We start from the raw sequence: 18,981 nt of genomic DNA, 5'->3' as shown, positions 1-18,981 counted from the left end.
ATTGTAGGTGTCTATGGGCTCCAGTAACCACTTGACACCAGGTGGGCTGTAGCTCGGCCACACATTTCAGCAATAAAAAATATAAAAGTTATAATTATGTAACTGTATTTGTGAATGTTAATGAATTTTTACGTGAACTGTGATTTATTTCAGTATAACTAACAAGGGAATATCGGATCAACGTTAATAATGGTACTAGAAACACTTAGATTTAACATGTTCACTGCCTTGTAGGTCACCGGTGCCCTACGTAGCGCAATAAAATAATTATATCGATTTCTCTCTTCGATCTTCTTACTAAGGCGCCAGAATATCTAGTAGACTCTGGGGCAGACAAATTCGAAGATACTGAGATAAAATCTATTTATAAGAGATCCAAAAGACTAAAACATACAATAAAAAGAAAAGAAGGCAAAGTTAGGTAATCCAGGCGCTAGTAACAAAAATCGGTATAGTTAATTCGGTGCGCCGCGTAGGGCTCCGGTGACTTACGTGGTAATACTAGGTTTTTGATTCATCTAAAAGAAAAAAAAATGTAACTAACTAATAGGGTTCCGTTCACGTTAATGTATAGAATAAATTGTATCCCTCACGAATAGTACTTTTTCGTGAATAAAAAATACTCATGTCTTTTCTTCCAACTCTAACAGCGCATGATAATCGGTTGAGTAGTTAAGACACGCAAGCGTGATAAACAAATAAAATCGCATTCACAATTAAAATATTAATAAGTATGAATTAATTTGAAGTATGCTGACAAATAATAAAAACTATCACGCATGCCAGTAAATATGTCAGCACTTTTGTTTTAAAACTGACGGGTTGGTAAAACGTTGTGGCCATAAAATCATTACGAGTATATTAGTTTTGAAAATGTTTCAACTACAAAGTAGACGAACTTTCGATCGATTAAAAAAATTAAGAATATTTTATATAAATTGTACACACATCGTATTTAAAGCGACATAGCAACAATTTGAATCTAATAACGTTCGTGTAAATATGATATTATCTTAATCTTCAATGATAAAGGGAGCAATTGGCGCCACGGGTATTAAATATGTCGAATTATAAGCGCAGAAGCCAAATGTGATAGATATCTGATAATTATACAGGAAGGTGTCCAATCTAAAAATAAAATTTAAGAGATAATTGAAATGTAATAAAAGTTACTTATGTCGATAACGGAAATTTGAAATTTACTTGAAGCAGTACCATTACTATTTTACATTTAGCCAAATAATTTAATTAATATTTTAAAAAAAAATTCGAATATTTTAAGGAAATTTATGGTTTTAACAACCAATTGAAACATTTCAAAACTATTTAGAGAAATTGCATTTTAGCTCTGCAATTATAAGTTTCCTATTTGGCTGATAGAATTTATATATTTGACAACTAATTTAATCCGAATCTACATACTTAGAAGTTACAAAATTAACTGAATTTGTAAATCGCTTGCGCGTCATGTAGATCTGTATAAAGTTCCATTGGATGAGCGATCCTCAAATACAGAGAATAACAACACACACATTAATAGTTGTGTGAAAATTCAATTCTATTCTTCTTCTTCTTTTTCTCCACAGCTAATTTTTCTCTTCCATTCTTTTCTATCAGCCGTCATCTCAACAATCACTCCTCTCTCTGTCTCATATCATCATTCACACACTCCATCCATGTCTTCTTCGGTCGACCTCTTTCTTCTCCCTCTACCTTGCACTATCATTTCCATACACCTCCTCTGAAGATGAAGAAAGAAATTCTCCAGAAATTCAATTCTATTAGTATTTTGCGAAAAAAGTTTATTACGTAATTGTGCTGATGTATAATGCCATGAGTAGAAACGGCGATAATTTGACAACTTAATATTTTTATTTCAGCGAGGTTTCAGTCGTATTTTTCAAGACACTAATATTTATCGTTCCAATTTAAGTGTATGCTGTACCTACGCCATCGGAAAACCACAATGACGTCTATGAGTTAATAGATTTTCAATTTTTTTTTTGTATTAGGCTGGATAAAAAGAAATATTGGTGTGGACTGGATGTGTGTGTATATTGATCACGCCCTTTCCCTGTTCAGTAATTAATAGATAATTCACTAACTTGGACTTCTCACGGAGACTTCGAGTTCGTAAGCACCTATCGATTTTTGTTTTTACTTTAAAAAAAGGAACATCCTATTTTTGACACAAAAAATAATAAGAAATCAAAATTAAAAAAAATTGAACGCATAAAATTCAATATTGATATATTTCTAAGAACATAAATTATATTCGTCGTTAATATGCTCCATGTAAAATATAACACGATAAAAGTCCGAGAGAATTACTTTGATGCTTGAAAACGTGTTTTTTTATATTCGCTTAGAGCGTATAAAATTTTTGCTCATAGCTCGATATCTGGAGAACTCAATTGTATTGCACACACTAGATCGTTGGATCGAATCCTGCCACTATTACCAATAATAGTAAATGAGTTACACTACCATTTTTAGTCTTCTTCATTGTATTCTAGTCACTAACTCTTATCCGTAATATCACTATTAGGTCGGCCATTCCCAATGAGGTTCAATCAAATTACAATACAATATGGATAAATATTGTAGTGGGAAACATTGAAGAACAGAATTTAGATGTAACACATTCATTTATGTTATAGTTTCTTGATTGTTTGTTTTCCGAGCAATCTGACAGATTTTTAGATTTAGTTTAATGAAGTTCCTTGGCGTAAGCAGATACTTTTTTTTTTTGTTGGGAAGGAAGGATTACTATTAAAGACAATTTTGAGATTAGAAGTAAGAAAATCGATAAAACACATGACAAACACTTACAAATTACAATTTGCTCTTTTTTTAGACTAAAGAGCGCAATCACCTTCCTACAAATGTTTGTTTGATTTATAAAAATGTTAAGCTATAGAGAAATCATTAGATTTTCGATGACGATGAAAGTTTGTGTGATAAAAACTTATTTGTGTTTCGATCAACAAATTGTTGATCGAAGTATTTGTGTGAGTAATTTTATATGCATTATAATTTATTTTCTGATAAGAAAAGTCTATCAACTTATGATACCGATTTTAGATCTTTTTACTTATGCCTAAATTGTCCAACGTGCTTTATCACCGTCACTTTCATATCTTAGATGTATAGTATAATAACGTAGTCCCGATATAAAAAAAACATTTCGAAGTCATGCCATTACACCGTATCGCTTATTAATTTTTTCATATAACTTTTTTCGCACTTCTTTTTTTACTATATTAAATGTGCCTACGTTGTTTTCGTGATGAACACGATAAAATATACCTAAAAATATTTTATATCCACAATTTCTTTTATTTTTTTTTTGATAGTCTGCCATGTTGTGAGATACACAGACAGGTAACAAGGTCCAATCAATAACTGTCCTTAGTTAAAAAAAATTGGAAGCTGAAAAAAGTACGCAATTATAAACAAAAAAAAAACCAAATTTGGAGGTGCGACTGATTATAGTCTAATTTTGACAATTGAGCGAAATTTTGTTGTTCATCAGTTTCTTTTACAAATTGATCTATACACGTGCCCACCAAATGTTTTGTTGTGTTTCTATTTGTATCGACCTCAAATTTGGCCTAAAAACGAATTCTTTTAAACCAATTTTAATTTAACTAAGTTAATTTTCGACATACAGAAACTTTGACATTTTCAGATATTTGATATTCTAAAATCTTTGAAAAAAAAAAGGCATTAAAACGCGTTTACTTTACAAATTTAGATATTTTTAAATAACACCACAAAGTTACATGCCCCATGCTGTGAGTTATGACAAGATATTTTTTTAAAGACAATATTGTTTTATTAGAAAAACAATCCATTATTTGATTAATTTGAATTTTGTTTAATTTGTTTGTGTTTTCCTTTTAAATCAAAACATGATGAATTTTAAACTAAAATGGAATAGAAGGTCTTAAAACGGAACTATTTCGGTCACCTTAATATTATACTATTTTAGTTACTCACATTTCAATAAAAAAATTGTTATTCTCAAATATATTCTTTTCTAAGATTGTTATTTCTAAATGAAATAAATTCTATAAACACATTTTAGTTCATAATACAATGGTAATGTTACGTTATATTTTAGTCGTATCTACATTTTATAATTTGAATACGATTCTTTTTACTGTTTTATTTCGTTTCGTAGAGATTGTTACATATTCCTTAAACTCAATTTCAACGTCAATTCAAAGTCAAAGAGCATTTTGAATTGTTTATTGAATAACCGCGAATCTATAATGCGTTACAAGGATAAACGTTAAACTGGAAAGTTCTTACTTCCACAGCTAATTCTAAAGTGGCGATACTCACATTGTAGTATTTATGCGCTCCGGACTGTGGGTACACAGAATCCTGGTGGTAGGACCACTTGTGAGTCCGCGCGGATAGGTACCACTGCCCTGTCTATTTCTGCCGTGAAGCAGTAATGCGTTTCAGTTTGAAGGGTGAGGCAGCCGTTGTAACTATACTGAGACCTTAGAACTTGTATCTCAAAGTGGGTGGCGCGTCTACGTTGTAGATGTCTATGGGCTCTAGTAACCACTTAACACCAGGTGGGCTGTGAGCTCGTCCAACTACCTAAGCAATAAAAAAATAAAAAAAACCGGACAATCTCTGTTTTGGAAGGCGTGCTCATTATTTTTGGGCCATGAGCGTCATTTTTACGTTAGGTCATAATTTTATTAAAGTATATGTATAACAAATTGACACAATTCTCGCTTACTATCTTATTATTAAAAAAAAATAACTAAAGATTATAGTTTTTCTTAAACCTTAACAAAGAATACATTTAAATTTCGTAATTGACGTAAAACAAAAATATAATTTTACCTATCCACTTTGCTAGTGGTGATAAAAAATGTCATACATTTTTCAAATAAAACTCGGCGAATTTCTTTGTTTCTTTAATTTAATTAATCTTTAATGATTAATATCTTTATATGCACACATTTAATTTTAGGACCTGATTTGCATGAAATTTCAATAACACGTTCTCTCAAAAGTGAGTTATGGACTAATAAATCCATAATGATATCTATATATTTCAAAATTTATATAATAATTAGTAGTTTTGTCACATTTTTACAATTTCAATAACATTAACTCTGCCTGTAGTCCTATCATATTACATTTTATGATTTATTTTAGTTACGTTTTGGCGCCAGACGTCTGGGTGTATATTTAATGTGACAAGTGGGACAACTTTTAAGACAATCGATGTCCAAGCCTATAGATTCGAAACATTACAATTAGTATTGTAACTACAATCCGTAGACATGTGGGATCGGGCGTACGCTTCTACGGATTTAGCAGTATCGATCTCTTATTTTCTACTGTTTTGATCTTGAACAAATTTGAATTATTATATCGAAATATCTACCCTGTTCTGCTATTAGAAAAGAAATTCTTTATCATTTTGTACGAGTAACGTTTGTTCACATAGTTAGCTGGAACGGGCGTAGATAGAATAAGCAGAGCTATATATCTTTCATAGGTAATCATCATTTATCTAATTTTACTCAACAAACTGATTCTGCCGTAACTGTAGTCCGCGCAGATAGGGTACGTGCACCAGTCATCGAAGTTTGTTTTATTGCTTAAAAGGGTGGACGAGCTCACAGCCCAATTAGTGTTAAGTGGTTACTGGAGCCCATAGACCTCTACAACGTAAATGCGCCACCCACCTTGAGGTACAAGTTCTAAGATCTCAAGTATAGTTACAACGGCTGCCACATCTGGTGGTGGTACCTACCCGCGCGGACTCACTAGAGGGTCCTACCACCAGCAATTATGCAAATTATAATTTTGCGGGTTTCATTTTTATTACACGATGTTATTCCTTCACCGTGGAAGTCAATCGTGAACATTTGTTGAGTACGTATTTCATTAGAAAAATTGGTACCCGCCTGAGATTCGAACACCGGTGCATCGCTCAACACGAACGCACCGGACGTCTTATCCTTTAGGCCACGACGACTTCAAATTAAATTATAATTAATACTTACAGCGTGACAACCTTAGATAATCGTGTAAATATTTCACGTTACGTACACATAGTCGATTTTCAGAAAAAAAAGCAAAGAATGAATATTTAAATTTAGTAAAAAGGGATAGATTTTTGATCCAAATAAATTTTGGCCATTTTTGTTTTATGAATTTTACATACGAGTAAGATTGAATATATCGTTGTGTGTTGATAATATAAAATCCGATTTGAATGTCTAATGTCACTTGTTAACTATTGTTGTACTTTAATTTTTATGTCTAGTTTACAACCGAGTCTTCATTTTACGATGTTTACTTGTGGCATTAAACGATTTAAAATTGTTTTTCTCCCCGACACGTGTATAGTGTAGACATTAAACTATTTACATTGAACTGGTAATTTTATTCTTACAAAACTTATAAATTCGAACTAATTGCCGATTGCTAACCTTTAAATTTGTTTTCGATACGGTAAAAACAGCCTTTGTGACAATTTCTCGAGCTATTACAGCTACGTCATTTTCTGTACGTCCTTACTTTATTTCGAGACTTAGCCTCTCATTAATCCTGATTTATCAATGATTGTACGACAGCATAGTCTAAAGAGAACATACTATATCACTACGATTAAATAGAGAATGGCAAAAATAATTGTTTTGAAAACAGAAACACCATTGCGTTATTTGTTTTAAATTGACTAGTAATTAAAATATGCAGTATTCAAAATGAATTGGTAGCTCGAGAATGCACGTAATATAAATGTACCGTGAATGGGAAAACTAATCAAATTTTAGGTACGATTTTTGTAACGAAGTTCCTTATGGGACGATGCGGAGGGGTACCCTAACCAGGAAAAAACGTCCGTAACGTAAGATTTTTATTAGTAATGCACACATTGTACGACATAACTTTGTAATAACGTATATAATAACATATTTTCATTATAGATTTTTTTTAAATCATTGTGAATAAAATAAAGTTTATAACTTAGTTTTTTTTTATCAATAAAAAAAATCACAATAAAAAATGTATACCCGAATAATTATTTTCTTTGTACCTCGAATAGAACTTAAAATTAATATTTTTATAATAAGGAACTTCGTTCCTATACGGTGTCCCACGACACCTTTTTTTTTTCTTTTTTTCCCCTCTAATAATTTCAAATGATTTGTAGCAAATGATTAGTCGCCAGACAGCCATGTGCTAAGTTTGTCATCGGCCTTACTGTGGTACAGATAATATGCTTGCGTATGTATACAAGAATGCGAAACAACGTAAACCGAACGTGCCTTAACTGACTTGAGCCAATGTGCACGGGCGTTACGTCGATTACTTAAGGATGATTAAAATTTATATGGAAGTCGCCGTCAATAGAGTCGGTGAATAATACACACAATCATGCGACATGATTCAAAATCCAGAAAAGCCACGATTGTTGATGTCTTTATCTTTCTATGTAACGAAACTTTTCATTGTAATTTTCTCCAACTACAAGACGTCAGGTTAAGTTGAAAATCTGCATACGTACTGTCGTGATCTTTGGATTCATAAAATCCTAACTAAGATCACCAGGATTAAACAAAAATATATTTTATGAAACTAAATGTACTTATTTCAATGATTTAATATAAATATGTTCCCACTATGTTAACTCTATAAAAATGTATTTTAAGCAATGTATGTGAAACTAATAATGAGTGTAATGAAATTCAGCTTTTGTATATGTCAACGGTATTTTGCGACGCGGAGGCGTACCTGTACTATAAGATTACCGAAATATGAACTTTTAAAAACGATACGCTTGTATCACAGCAAACGAACATATTATATTCGGTTTGTTGATTTGGTATAATATACTTATTGATTTCGGAAATGCCGCAAAAAAAGATGGCGGCATATATTTTGTTGGTGCCTATGGGCTCCGGTAACCCTTAACACCAGCGCCGTGAGTTCGTCCACCAACCTAGGCATTAAAAAATAATTAGCGAAGTCTAAATTTGAATCGAACGTCAATGTAACCCATGTAACATAAAACATTACAAAAATACAACTGCACTAACTACAATAAGCTCTAGTAAACAAGTCTAATGTAACGTACATAAATTATGGTAATATTATTATTATTAATTCACGTATTCAGTGCATGTGTGGCGCAAAGCCTTCTACTTCAGTTTACAATGCTTATTACATATCCACAATGTTAGCACCGGCAATCATATATGTTTTAGTACAAAACAAACGTACTCTGTGTGTTTATGCTTTCCATTTTCAAGTTCGTCTGCCCGAGAGCCGCCTAATATTCTTTCTCGTGTTACCGGTTATAGATTTACCATTACAAATGTTTTCAAATCTTTTTTTTTTTAAAGTAAAAATTAAAATAAAATTAACTTCAGATCTTTTTTGTGCGTTTTCTGTAAATATATTTCAATTGATATTATTACAGATGTTTTTGTTTTATATTTTAATGTATATTCTTCTTCTCAATCGTTTCACTCTTTATCACTCTGGTCGCGATCGTCACGTATGTTGGCGGGGGCAGACTTGATGCGTCTCACGACATCCCGCCATCTTTCACTCTTAAATATGTACTGAAATTCATATTCATGATTTTGTTTATCAATCAATAATGTTATAACTTGCCATTCTACCGTTATATTACTTAGCCCGGCTAAGGTTGTCTTGAAAATAAAAATGGTGCTCGTGCAACAAGTTGCACCAAGGTGCACGCGAAAGAAGTGAAACTTCTTTTGGGATGTGTAATATTGTGGTTATCTTAATTTTTCATCCTTAAATCAAATATTTCTTTTAATAGGGATTGCTGCATATAAAAAAAACGACCTAGCTCGCTTTGTCCTTTCCCTCACTTCGCGGTAGAGTGGTACGCGAGACTCTCTCTCTATTTTCTCAGTCTTGCTCTTCCTAAATTGTATATTTTCTCTCTAGCCGTAACGAATCTGTTGCGAGTTAAATTTTACTCTCAATGCGCTTAAAGAAGTTTCACTTCTAAAGTTAAATCCTAGAATACTATTGCAGCGATCGAATTCTAGGCATGTCATCAAAATCGTTCTAGTCATTTGAAAAGTCTTGGTAATAAACACACTTACATGATAATTATACTGGATATAAGGAGAAAATCTGAATGTATTGTTAACAGTGATCATTTGTTTGCAGGTTACCACAGCTTGCCGTCTCTGCGAAGATATTGTGCCTCCTGATGGTAAGTATGGTCATTCTTGCATCAATTTTAATTTTACCATTATTAATTTATATTGTAAGCGTTACCAATGAAGGTGATCATGACGTATTGGTTCTTTGTAGTTTTGATGGTGTCCAGATGTCCATATGTGCCAGTATACTTAAGTAGACTGTGGGCCAGTATATCTCCCTGTCTAATTTACTTTATACTCTCAGAAATTTTGTCAATTTATCTTGTAAGGGTCGCCCTAAAACATTTTTAGAGGAATTGCAGCATCTTCCCTTTTTATAGTTTTGAAGTACCGGAGAATAGCTAAGGATTTGTTTATTTTGTGTTTCTTATTCACAATTTAATAATAGAATTAACTTTTTTAGTGAAGTATACGTCAGTAGTATTAGTATTTATTAAAAATAAAATTTATTGAATTCTCTAACAGTGATGTTAGTTTATTCACGTGATATATTATAATGACCAATAAATTTCATCGGATGAAGAAGTTTTCTTACTAATTGAAATAAAGAAACAAAAACAATAAAAATTACGACCGCAGGGTTATCAAAGACATAAAAGCATTAGATAATGATCGTAAATATTGTTACAAATGATAAACCCTGGCTACTGGAAGCTTCAGTATAAAATTAAAAGTAACAAATTTATTCGCTACGAAAGAATGTCTAGTTTTTTATTCATACGTATTTCTTTCTGCTTATTTCGCAACGCATTCACATTTCTCATATTGTATAGATAGCAATAAATAACAAAATGAACCAACTATCACTTGTAATGTTTTTTGTTTGTGGTAAGAAAAATAATCGAATATTATTGACGCAATTGAAACTCCGATTTGATTTCAATTGGTCCGTAATTTGATTTCAATTGAGTGCACATCTAAACAAAACTGACTTAAAGGCGTAATTAGAATTCTGAACTTGATGTCAATCTCTTTTTTTAGATTTTATGATTCACGATTAAGTTGTTTTCACAACACTTGTTTAATAACTATAATATGTAGTATGTTATTCCCGTAAATAAAACTATAAACCGGTCACCGTCCTCGTCGAACCCGTCGCTTGCGATGAAGGGCTCGACGAGCGAATTAACCCACAGACACAGCCCACTGAGTTTCTCGCCGGATCTTCTCAGTGGATCGCTTTTCCGATCCAGTGGTAGATTCTGCGAAGCACTGCTCTTGCTAGGGTCAGTGTTAGCAACTCTCCGGTTAAAGCCCCGTGAGCTCACCTACACACGCTAGGGTAAGCTTACATAGCCTTTCAAGGCTATCAGCATAGGTAGGAAAAAAAAAAACTATAAATATATCAAATAGGTTCCCGATATTCCGATATCGTTAATGATGGTTACCGAGGATCCCAAACTTAAAGGTAATTCGAATATATTCGATTAAGATGCGAACATAGCGCCCAGTAGGCCAAGATCAAATGAGCTAGATAAGCAGGCGCACGTTCAACGCAACATCGCGTAGTTAAGGTGCTTTTTAAATTAATTAAAATAACACGGCAATCGAAACCAAAAGGAATTATGAGTTTTTTATAATTATTTAAATAAAACTACAAACTTTTTGTATTACAGTGCATACATATTCATCAAACATTCAAACGAAATTTTATAGAATGGACCAATGGTCAAAATAATTGCAATATTTCAAAATATTCAAATAAATGTTGTGTACAAAAGTTAAATATGTGTGAAATATTACGTACCTATTGTATTAGGTACATACGCATATTGTATACTACGTACCTACGTATTGTCAAAAAGCTTTTATCGGCTACTTTAATCATTATTTAAATAGTAATTTATTATAACTACAATTTAGTTTTAAAGGGGTCATGAATAAACACTACTATTAGAAATTTGGATTTAGACGTTGTTCTAAGATATCTCTCATAAAAAGGAACATGTTTGAAGAATGAATGGGGGGGGGGGGTTATTATAACATTCAGCAGTATTCTGAAATTTTAAAGCACGTTAAAAATATTAAAAAAATAAAATAAATATCTATTTTATAAATAGCTGACCCGGCAGACTTCGTAATGCCTCAATCGATAAATAAAAGACCTAAACTTTTGTATAAAATAAACTTAAAACAAACAAAAGGAATCCGTCCGACGGGGAACACATCAAAGGAAAAACAAAATTGTTATTTTTATTTAATTCCGAGAATTTTCATATTTTTCTACCTTTTAAACCTTTTCTGGACTTCCACAAATAATTCAAGACCAAAGTTAGTCAAATCGGTCCAGCCGTTCTCGAGTTTTAGCGAGACTAACGAACAGCAATTCATTTTTATATATACAGATAGATTGTGTTATCATAAACTAGCGACCCGCCCTCGCTTCGCTTCGGAAACATTAAAACACACATGAAATAAATAAAAAAAATTAAAAAAGTAGCCTATGTTCATCAGGGACAATGTCGGCTTCTAATGGAAAAAGAATTTTTCAAATCGGTCCAGTAGTTTCGGAGCCTATTCGAAACAAACAAATAAACAAATCTTTCCTCTTTATAATATTAGTATAGATGAGAATTGAATTTCTCTGTCCATAACACATCGTATAGACCTATGCGAATCGGCGTGAGAATAGACGAAACCATTATGGCAGACAGTTATGACTATTAATCTTAATTAATTAACGCGTACTGGCATAGTTTACAGCTCATAATTACAAACATTAATGATAAAGAACTAGATAATAGCAGTCGTGGTTTGATTAGCGAGCTATGTCCACCCTTGCAAGTCATTTGTTTCTAAGCAACAACTGTCTAATACTGGAAATAACCGCTGCTTTGCGATAGAAATAGTTGGAATTTAAAATGAAAATCTATACTTATATAAGTATATATAAAAATGAATTGCTGTTCGTTAGTCTCACAACGACTGGACCGATTTGGCTAATTTTGGTCTTGAATTATTTGTGGAAGTCCAGAGAAGGTTTAAAAGGTAGATAAATATGAAAAATGCTGGTAATTAAATAAAAATAATAATTTTGTTTTTCCTTTGATGTGTCCCCCGTCGGACGGATTCCTTTTGTTTGTTTTAAGTTTATTTTGTACAAAAGTTTAGGTCTTTTATTTATCGATTGAGGCACTACGAAGTCGGCTGGGACAGCTAGTATGTAATAAAAAAATATGAATGTTAAGTTTTGACACTGACATTTTTCTCACGCGGCCCGCACACACATAGACACCCTCCAATCCCTACAATCCCGCTTTTGCAGGTTAGCTGTCGGGGCTCCGTGGTTCGTGAGGAACGTTGACCTACACGACGACCTGGGCCTCGAATCAATTCGGAAATACATGAAGTCAGCGTCGGAACGATACTTCGATAAGGCTATGCGTCATGATAATCGCCTTATCGTTGCCGCCGCTGACTACTCCCCGAATCCTGATCATGCAGGAGCCAGTCACCGTCGACGCCCTAGACACGTCCTTACGGATCCATCAGATCCAATAACCTTTGCATTAGATGCCTTCAGCTCTAATACTAGGGGCAGGCTTAGGGACCCCGGTAACCGTACTCGTCGAACTCGACAAAGAGGTCGACGTGCAACCTAACCCATGCATCAGCCCGCTGAGTTTCTCGCCGGATCTTCTCAGCGGGTCGCGATTCCGATCCGGTAGTAGATTCATTCGCGAAACAATTGCTCTTGAGTTGTTAGGTCTCCTTCGGAGGCGCTCGGGCAGTTGTTAGCAAATCCCACCCCTCTTGGCTGAGCCTTTGCTCGCCCACCTGTCCTGGTGAAACTGGAAAGGCCTTCGGGCCACCAGTAAACTTTCAACCATAAAAAAAAAAAAAAAAAAAAAAAAAAAACTGACATTTTTGACACTTGTGATATTTATAAGAAACTCATTACCGCAAGTGTTTATCTTTGAGACGAATTTTCGGGATTCGACGTAAATATTTTCGACGTTCTTGAATATTTTTTTTGTATTACCCTATTTTCTTACAACTTTCCGAGTATTATACATTTTTCGTGGTCACGGATGACTTGACAATAAGATAAGATAGATTTGTCAAATTTATTAAATAGACACAAAAATAATTTTAAATTTCCGGTAAACTTTGTGATGAGAAATTATTATATGTTTTCTATTAATCTTGTTTACTATACGTGAAAATCAAAGTAAAAATATATATGTATATAATAAAATAATATAATACACATATATTCATTGATTTTAAAAGTGAAATAAACACTTCAAAATCGAAATTTTTGTGCTAAGCATGTTGTCATCCATCATATTCATAAGCTACTTGTAGTAATTTATTTTAAATGACATCTGAGATTCATTTTTTACATCATTGATTAAAAAAAGAAATTAAAAAAATTGTTGTTTCCGTAAAATAATGTAATCGCTATATGATAACTGTGTAATACTTATTTAATAATGATAAATTATGTTAATCGCTAGACTTCATTGCGCTTCTTGGTAATTGTAATAAGCTAGACTTTGCATTTTGTTTTCAACATAAATACACTATGAACATCAAGAATAGTTATTACGCACTTCCGTCGAAATTATTTTTTTAATTTTACATTTTTACATCGTTCATATGAATCAACGAATAGATGCCGATTATACATATTATTACCGTTTTGTATAATATGTCAAATAGAATGATATTTTTAGAATGATATGTCACCGTTATTAAATACCTAATCATGAATTTATTATGATTAAACGCTATTCTTTATGCTGCATCAAGTAATATCCATATTTAGATCGACATATTTATACATGGATGTAATATTCACAATAAGGCGATGACATAGAACAGGTCACGGGTCAGAAAATAATCTGAATCCGTGTTATTATTGATGTAGAAAAAACTCGAAAAGTAATTTACATAAAATGTATGCATCACATGAAAATATTATAGCCCTGACAAGAATCCAGATGGACGAGTTTATGCATGACGACACTAACGGAATCGATCTGCGAGGGGATCTTCACGATTTTTCGTTTAGCACATTAACTTCTTTGCGGATTCGGATAATACCAGCCTCTAAATATGTATGCAGGGTTAATTTTGTTTTCGCTGGCACTTTGCATAACCTCGTTAGCGTCAAACTTTGTTTTATTTTCTGACGTTTTATCTGAGTTTGTTTTTATACTTGTTTTTATTTTAAATAAGCATGCAAAAGCTATGAATAGTTTAAGTTTTTACCACTATGAAAATTAAACTTGTTTGTTGTTGAATCATTTAGCCTTTATATTAAATTACAATTAGTTCATAATTTATTCATTATCATCAGTACATATTTACTGGTAAATAAAAAAAGGTTTGAAAGCGTAAGTTGAATACAACATGAAATGTCGCTTGAATTTTGCATGATTATTCGCTTAGAAATTGGATTCATTTATTAGATCTAATATCTATTACTCAATTATATATAACACTGATAACTGCGATATTGAATATAAACTAGTATTATCAACAAAAACATTGATGCAGAAAACTATTGAAAAACTATTTTTAAAGATAACATTTTATTATCAAGTCTTAAGTTTATCTAATCCAAGCGAAACAGACAGTTGATAAATCGACCGTTGGGTCATTCGGATTTAGGCTATCATAGATCCCTTTTATCACGAGGAAATGATAATAACGACTACTATACTGACTTCCATGTATGTACACTGCTTAAAAAGGTATGAATGATATATATTTATTTAAACTGAACAGAATGAATAAACAATAAAAGACTTCGCCTTTTCTGTGATATAATAACATAACATTTAAAGCCCTTAATCTCTATTAAAATTATTATAAAACATTAAACTTTATTTTTTTAATATACAAAACTGAAATTTCTTTTCACCGAATGACAGACAGGTGATTGATTCCGTTTAAGAAAAATCTTTTTTTATAACTAAAGAGTTTGAAAGGTTTTAAATGATAAAGGTTCTTCTTTACATATATAGTTCTCGAAACTCACTACAGCCAAGTCATTTTCTAGCAGCTTATGTCTAAAGATCGGAATTAACATTTCAACTTCGGTTTCTATGTAAATTGTTCTGTTTGATGATAATGATTGAAAGTTATCCATTTGCCAAGCAGCTGTCCTTGAGTTATTAGGTCTCTTCCGCAGGCGCTCGGACAGCTGTTAGCAAAAACCTAATCCTCCTGCTGAGCCCGTGCTCGCCACTTGTCCTGGTGAAACTGAAAAGGACCCTGGGATACCAGTAATCTTTCCTAAAAAAAAATAGGACTGGAAAAACAAAGATATTAAAAAAAATACTATTCAATCTGTATATTGATCGCAGTTAAAGTACTCTGAAGTCTCCGATACACTTTCCACTGGACAGTTTCGATGCGCTTCATAAATGTAATCGAATGGAAATAATACGTTTTAAGTCAACTCGCCATAGACACGCCCAAGCATAGTACAATTTACCTTCAAATAGTTGATAATTGCACACGTAGTAACTACCTTCCTATATAAATCTGACAAAAGGGGGAACGCTGCCAGTATCTTCGGAACCTTGCTTAAAGGTCTCCTTTTAATAACATATTTTAGTTATTATATTATATTTTTTAAAGTTTTTAGTTTTAGGTTCATTTTTCTAGTATACATTTTTATTTATTTCATTGTCTTTATACAATTTATGTCATATAATATTATGCCATATTCAGTTGTGAAAATATTTGTTTTTTGTGACTTATACTCCATTCAATAAAGATCCTTTTTAATAAGAAAAAATCAGAATCAATGTTGACTTTATTCATAACTTTGGTATCAATATAACTATTACTAGACAAACCACGTGTAAATATCGAAATATCCGCGGCTTAGTAACGTGAAAATATTGTGAGAATCTTATACGGAATTTTATGTTTTATTCCATTATTGAGATATAGGATTTATGGATTTTAAAACTTTGATGCTTATTTATGCATAAAAACGAATAGAAGACATAAATTACGAACAGACGTATCAAATACACATAAATATTACTAACGTAAACTTTTTGGGCAGTTAAAATTAAAAACGTCAAATCGAAAGTCTATGGTTTCATTAACATAAGTTACCATTTTCGATTTCGGAACTATACCGTTACAGTTAAAACTCGTTTCTACATATCTCTATTATGTTCTGATTACATTTCAAAAGTACAATTTTATTCGTAATATGTATTCATAATTATAGTTTCGAAACTCCAATATTTGAGAATTAAAATGTTTTGATTTCAATAAAATATGAACCATTATTATATATTATCTCATTTGCATTTACGACCTTTAGTATCCGTTTACACAGATGGCGCCATGACCGATTCGAATAACTCAAAAGAAAACGTTCGACATTATTAAAAGCAAACTCGGTATTGTTTACAAAAAGTTCACGTGAAATGCAATATGGTTGAACGGTGACCACGTCGCGGTAGCCTATGCTTTCCCACCTGAATATGACACCGAGCTTTAAGTTATAAAAAGGTGTAAAGCAATTCCTGTTAAATAAACAACATTAGCCTTTGTTGATAGAGTATTAAGAATCAATTTTCAATTTTGGTCCAATAAAACCCTCAGCGTGATGGATTAGCCGAGTACGGCTGACCCATTAAAACGATCGATTGTTTCCTTATTATGCTACCTAGAACAGAAATAATTACAAAATATAAATGATTAAGAGTTAGAATTTTACTTAATAGTATATAAAATGAAATTATTTGTATTTGTATACAAAATATGACGAGGAAGATGTCAAAGTCGGTACGACTGATTGATTAAATAGTTGCGATTGATAATGTCGTACACTATTAAAATAATGAGCCGACAATGTACTGCTTATATCAAATCTTATAATGGCTGACCGTCAGTTGTCAAAGGTCAAAATGTAGTGGAGTTATTAAGTAAATTAACAAAAGCGTTCGTAAAGGATACGTACGGAGGAAGATATGGAGATAGCGAAATGACATTTAAACTATAACCCGGTGAAAGTGCATTAACAAGCTACTTGAATCGTAATGAAGACCACACTCACCTTAATCTTCTTTAATTCACTTTTATTAAAGTCTAAATTCAATACTACACTTTTCATCACTTTAAGATACTGTTAGTAAGTAAGATTCATGGCTTTTTTATAGACTGTGTTGGTTTCTTTTTGTAGAAAGACTGCGTCATGGTAAAACAATCAAGGATCTGAGAATTAACCATGAAAAAATGACTAACCCTGGCATAAATCGGTGTTTTACAACTTGTTCTTATCGTTCTGGCTATTTAACACACTGAGGTACTCGAGAGGCTTGATAAGAATGTGTCCAGTTTCCTACATAACAGTGCTTATACGGATAAAACAACTCAATACGTTTCTAAATTTATGAACGTCTGCTTATGTTATTAAAATTTGATAGGTCTTGGTAATTTTCATAATAATCTTATCACGAATGCTTATACGCAAGGTTTGGTCATTGCGACGTTAATTAAATATGTTGATGCTTTCGGTGTCAGCAACACCGCATGCTTCTGTGTTTACAAGCCTGATGATAATTGCGCTGAGGTAAAATGCGACATGGTCTAGGAACGTGACTCTTTGGGAGACATTTTTGTACTAATTGGGTAATGTGGTAGATATTACAAAACGGCTATAAAATTTATTCTCTAATGTATTTTTTCATTGTTCAGTGTTTTGATTGTCTCTGCAAGCTACACTTTGAATAAAAAAATTTAAGTTCTATATTTTGGGGTGTGATGTATAAAAGATTTTTAATTATAGCATGCGTAAGTTTAATTACACCATTTTAAAAAAGTCCAACATCAATGTCGCAATCCATTGCGCAGAGAACAGTATAGAATGGAGGAACATAGTCCGAAGAAAAATGCTCCGTAAAGGTCACGATCCTCAGGATTGAGGAAGACGGTACAAGGAGGAGGAGAGAAGGTAGTAATGTTTTATTTATATTGCTTATTTATTTTATAGGTGGTGATCTGCGGTGCGGTGCCATCGGTGTTCCGGCAAAGTCGCCTATACAGCCAGTGCTCCCATATGTACGTCAACGTGTATCCAAACGGTACCGTCATGGCTCGCTCCGATGGAAACGACCAGCGTAAGTAAATGAAATACAATTTTGTTATTTGGAAGCCTTACCTATTAATTTTTGCTTAGATGGGTGAATGAGCTAACAGTTCATCTGGTATGGCGGTTACTGGAGCCCTAGAGTTGAGGCATGAGATCGAATTGATAATGGCATTGATGTTAAGTATATTGTATAGCGGTTGTCATAAATTTGAAACACGTCCTATGCAGCACTACCTATCCGTGCTTGCTTGTTATATGCCCTACTACCAGGAAAATAATGATTTAACAAAATATCAACTGAATAACTTTCATAATATAAGTTCATTGCATTATTTTTTTAAGAAATGCAAATAAAAACCTTTTAACATATTAAACCCAAGCACTGACTTCCATAATATACGAACTATTTACTAGTCAGTGTGAATATGCTTACGAAAAAATGTATGTTAAAAAGATAATAGGTATATGTGCAATACACAAAATTGTATCGAGATTCCAATATTGACTTGATCTGATTACGGCATACAGCTCTCACAAGAATCTTTTGAATTTTGGGAATGAAAATGGTCTGTTTGTAATCAAACTAAATATAATTAAAATAAACAAAGATATAGGCGTTCGATATTCGAAAGGTAATAACTACCTTATAATAACTCATGAAACTGCACTAATAATGCTGAGCAGTTGACCTTTACGAACTATAGTAAAACATGGCAGCAA

At 32.6% G+C, this 18,981-nt stretch overlaps 1 protein-coding gene across 4 annotated transcripts in view; it reads left to right on the top strand.

Moving 5' to 3' along the window:
* Nucleotides 1-18,981, top strand: part of LOC105842494 (uncharacterized) — a 123,880-nt gene that overhangs the window by 85,776 nt on the left and 19,123 nt on the right. For all 4 annotated transcript variants that reach the window (XM_012695946.4, XM_012695945.4, XM_021352217.3 and 1 more), the window contains 2 exons: nucleotides 9,196-9,241; nucleotides 18,163-18,289. In XM_012695946.4, coding sequence (XP_012551400.1) covers nucleotides 9,196-9,241; nucleotides 18,163-18,289 — 173 coding nt within the window. The remainder of the gene's footprint in view (nucleotides 1-9,195; nucleotides 9,242-18,162; nucleotides 18,290-18,981) is intronic.

The sequence above is a fragment of the Bombyx mori genome, chromosome 23 (genome assembly GCF_030269925.1).
Source record: "Bombyx mori chromosome 23, ASM3026992v2".
NCBI lineage: Eukaryota > Metazoa > Arthropoda > Insecta > Lepidoptera > Bombycidae > Bombyx > Bombyx mori.
The sequence above is the reverse complement of the archived record's forward strand: the minus strand, read 5'-3'. Positions and strand labels throughout refer to the sequence as shown.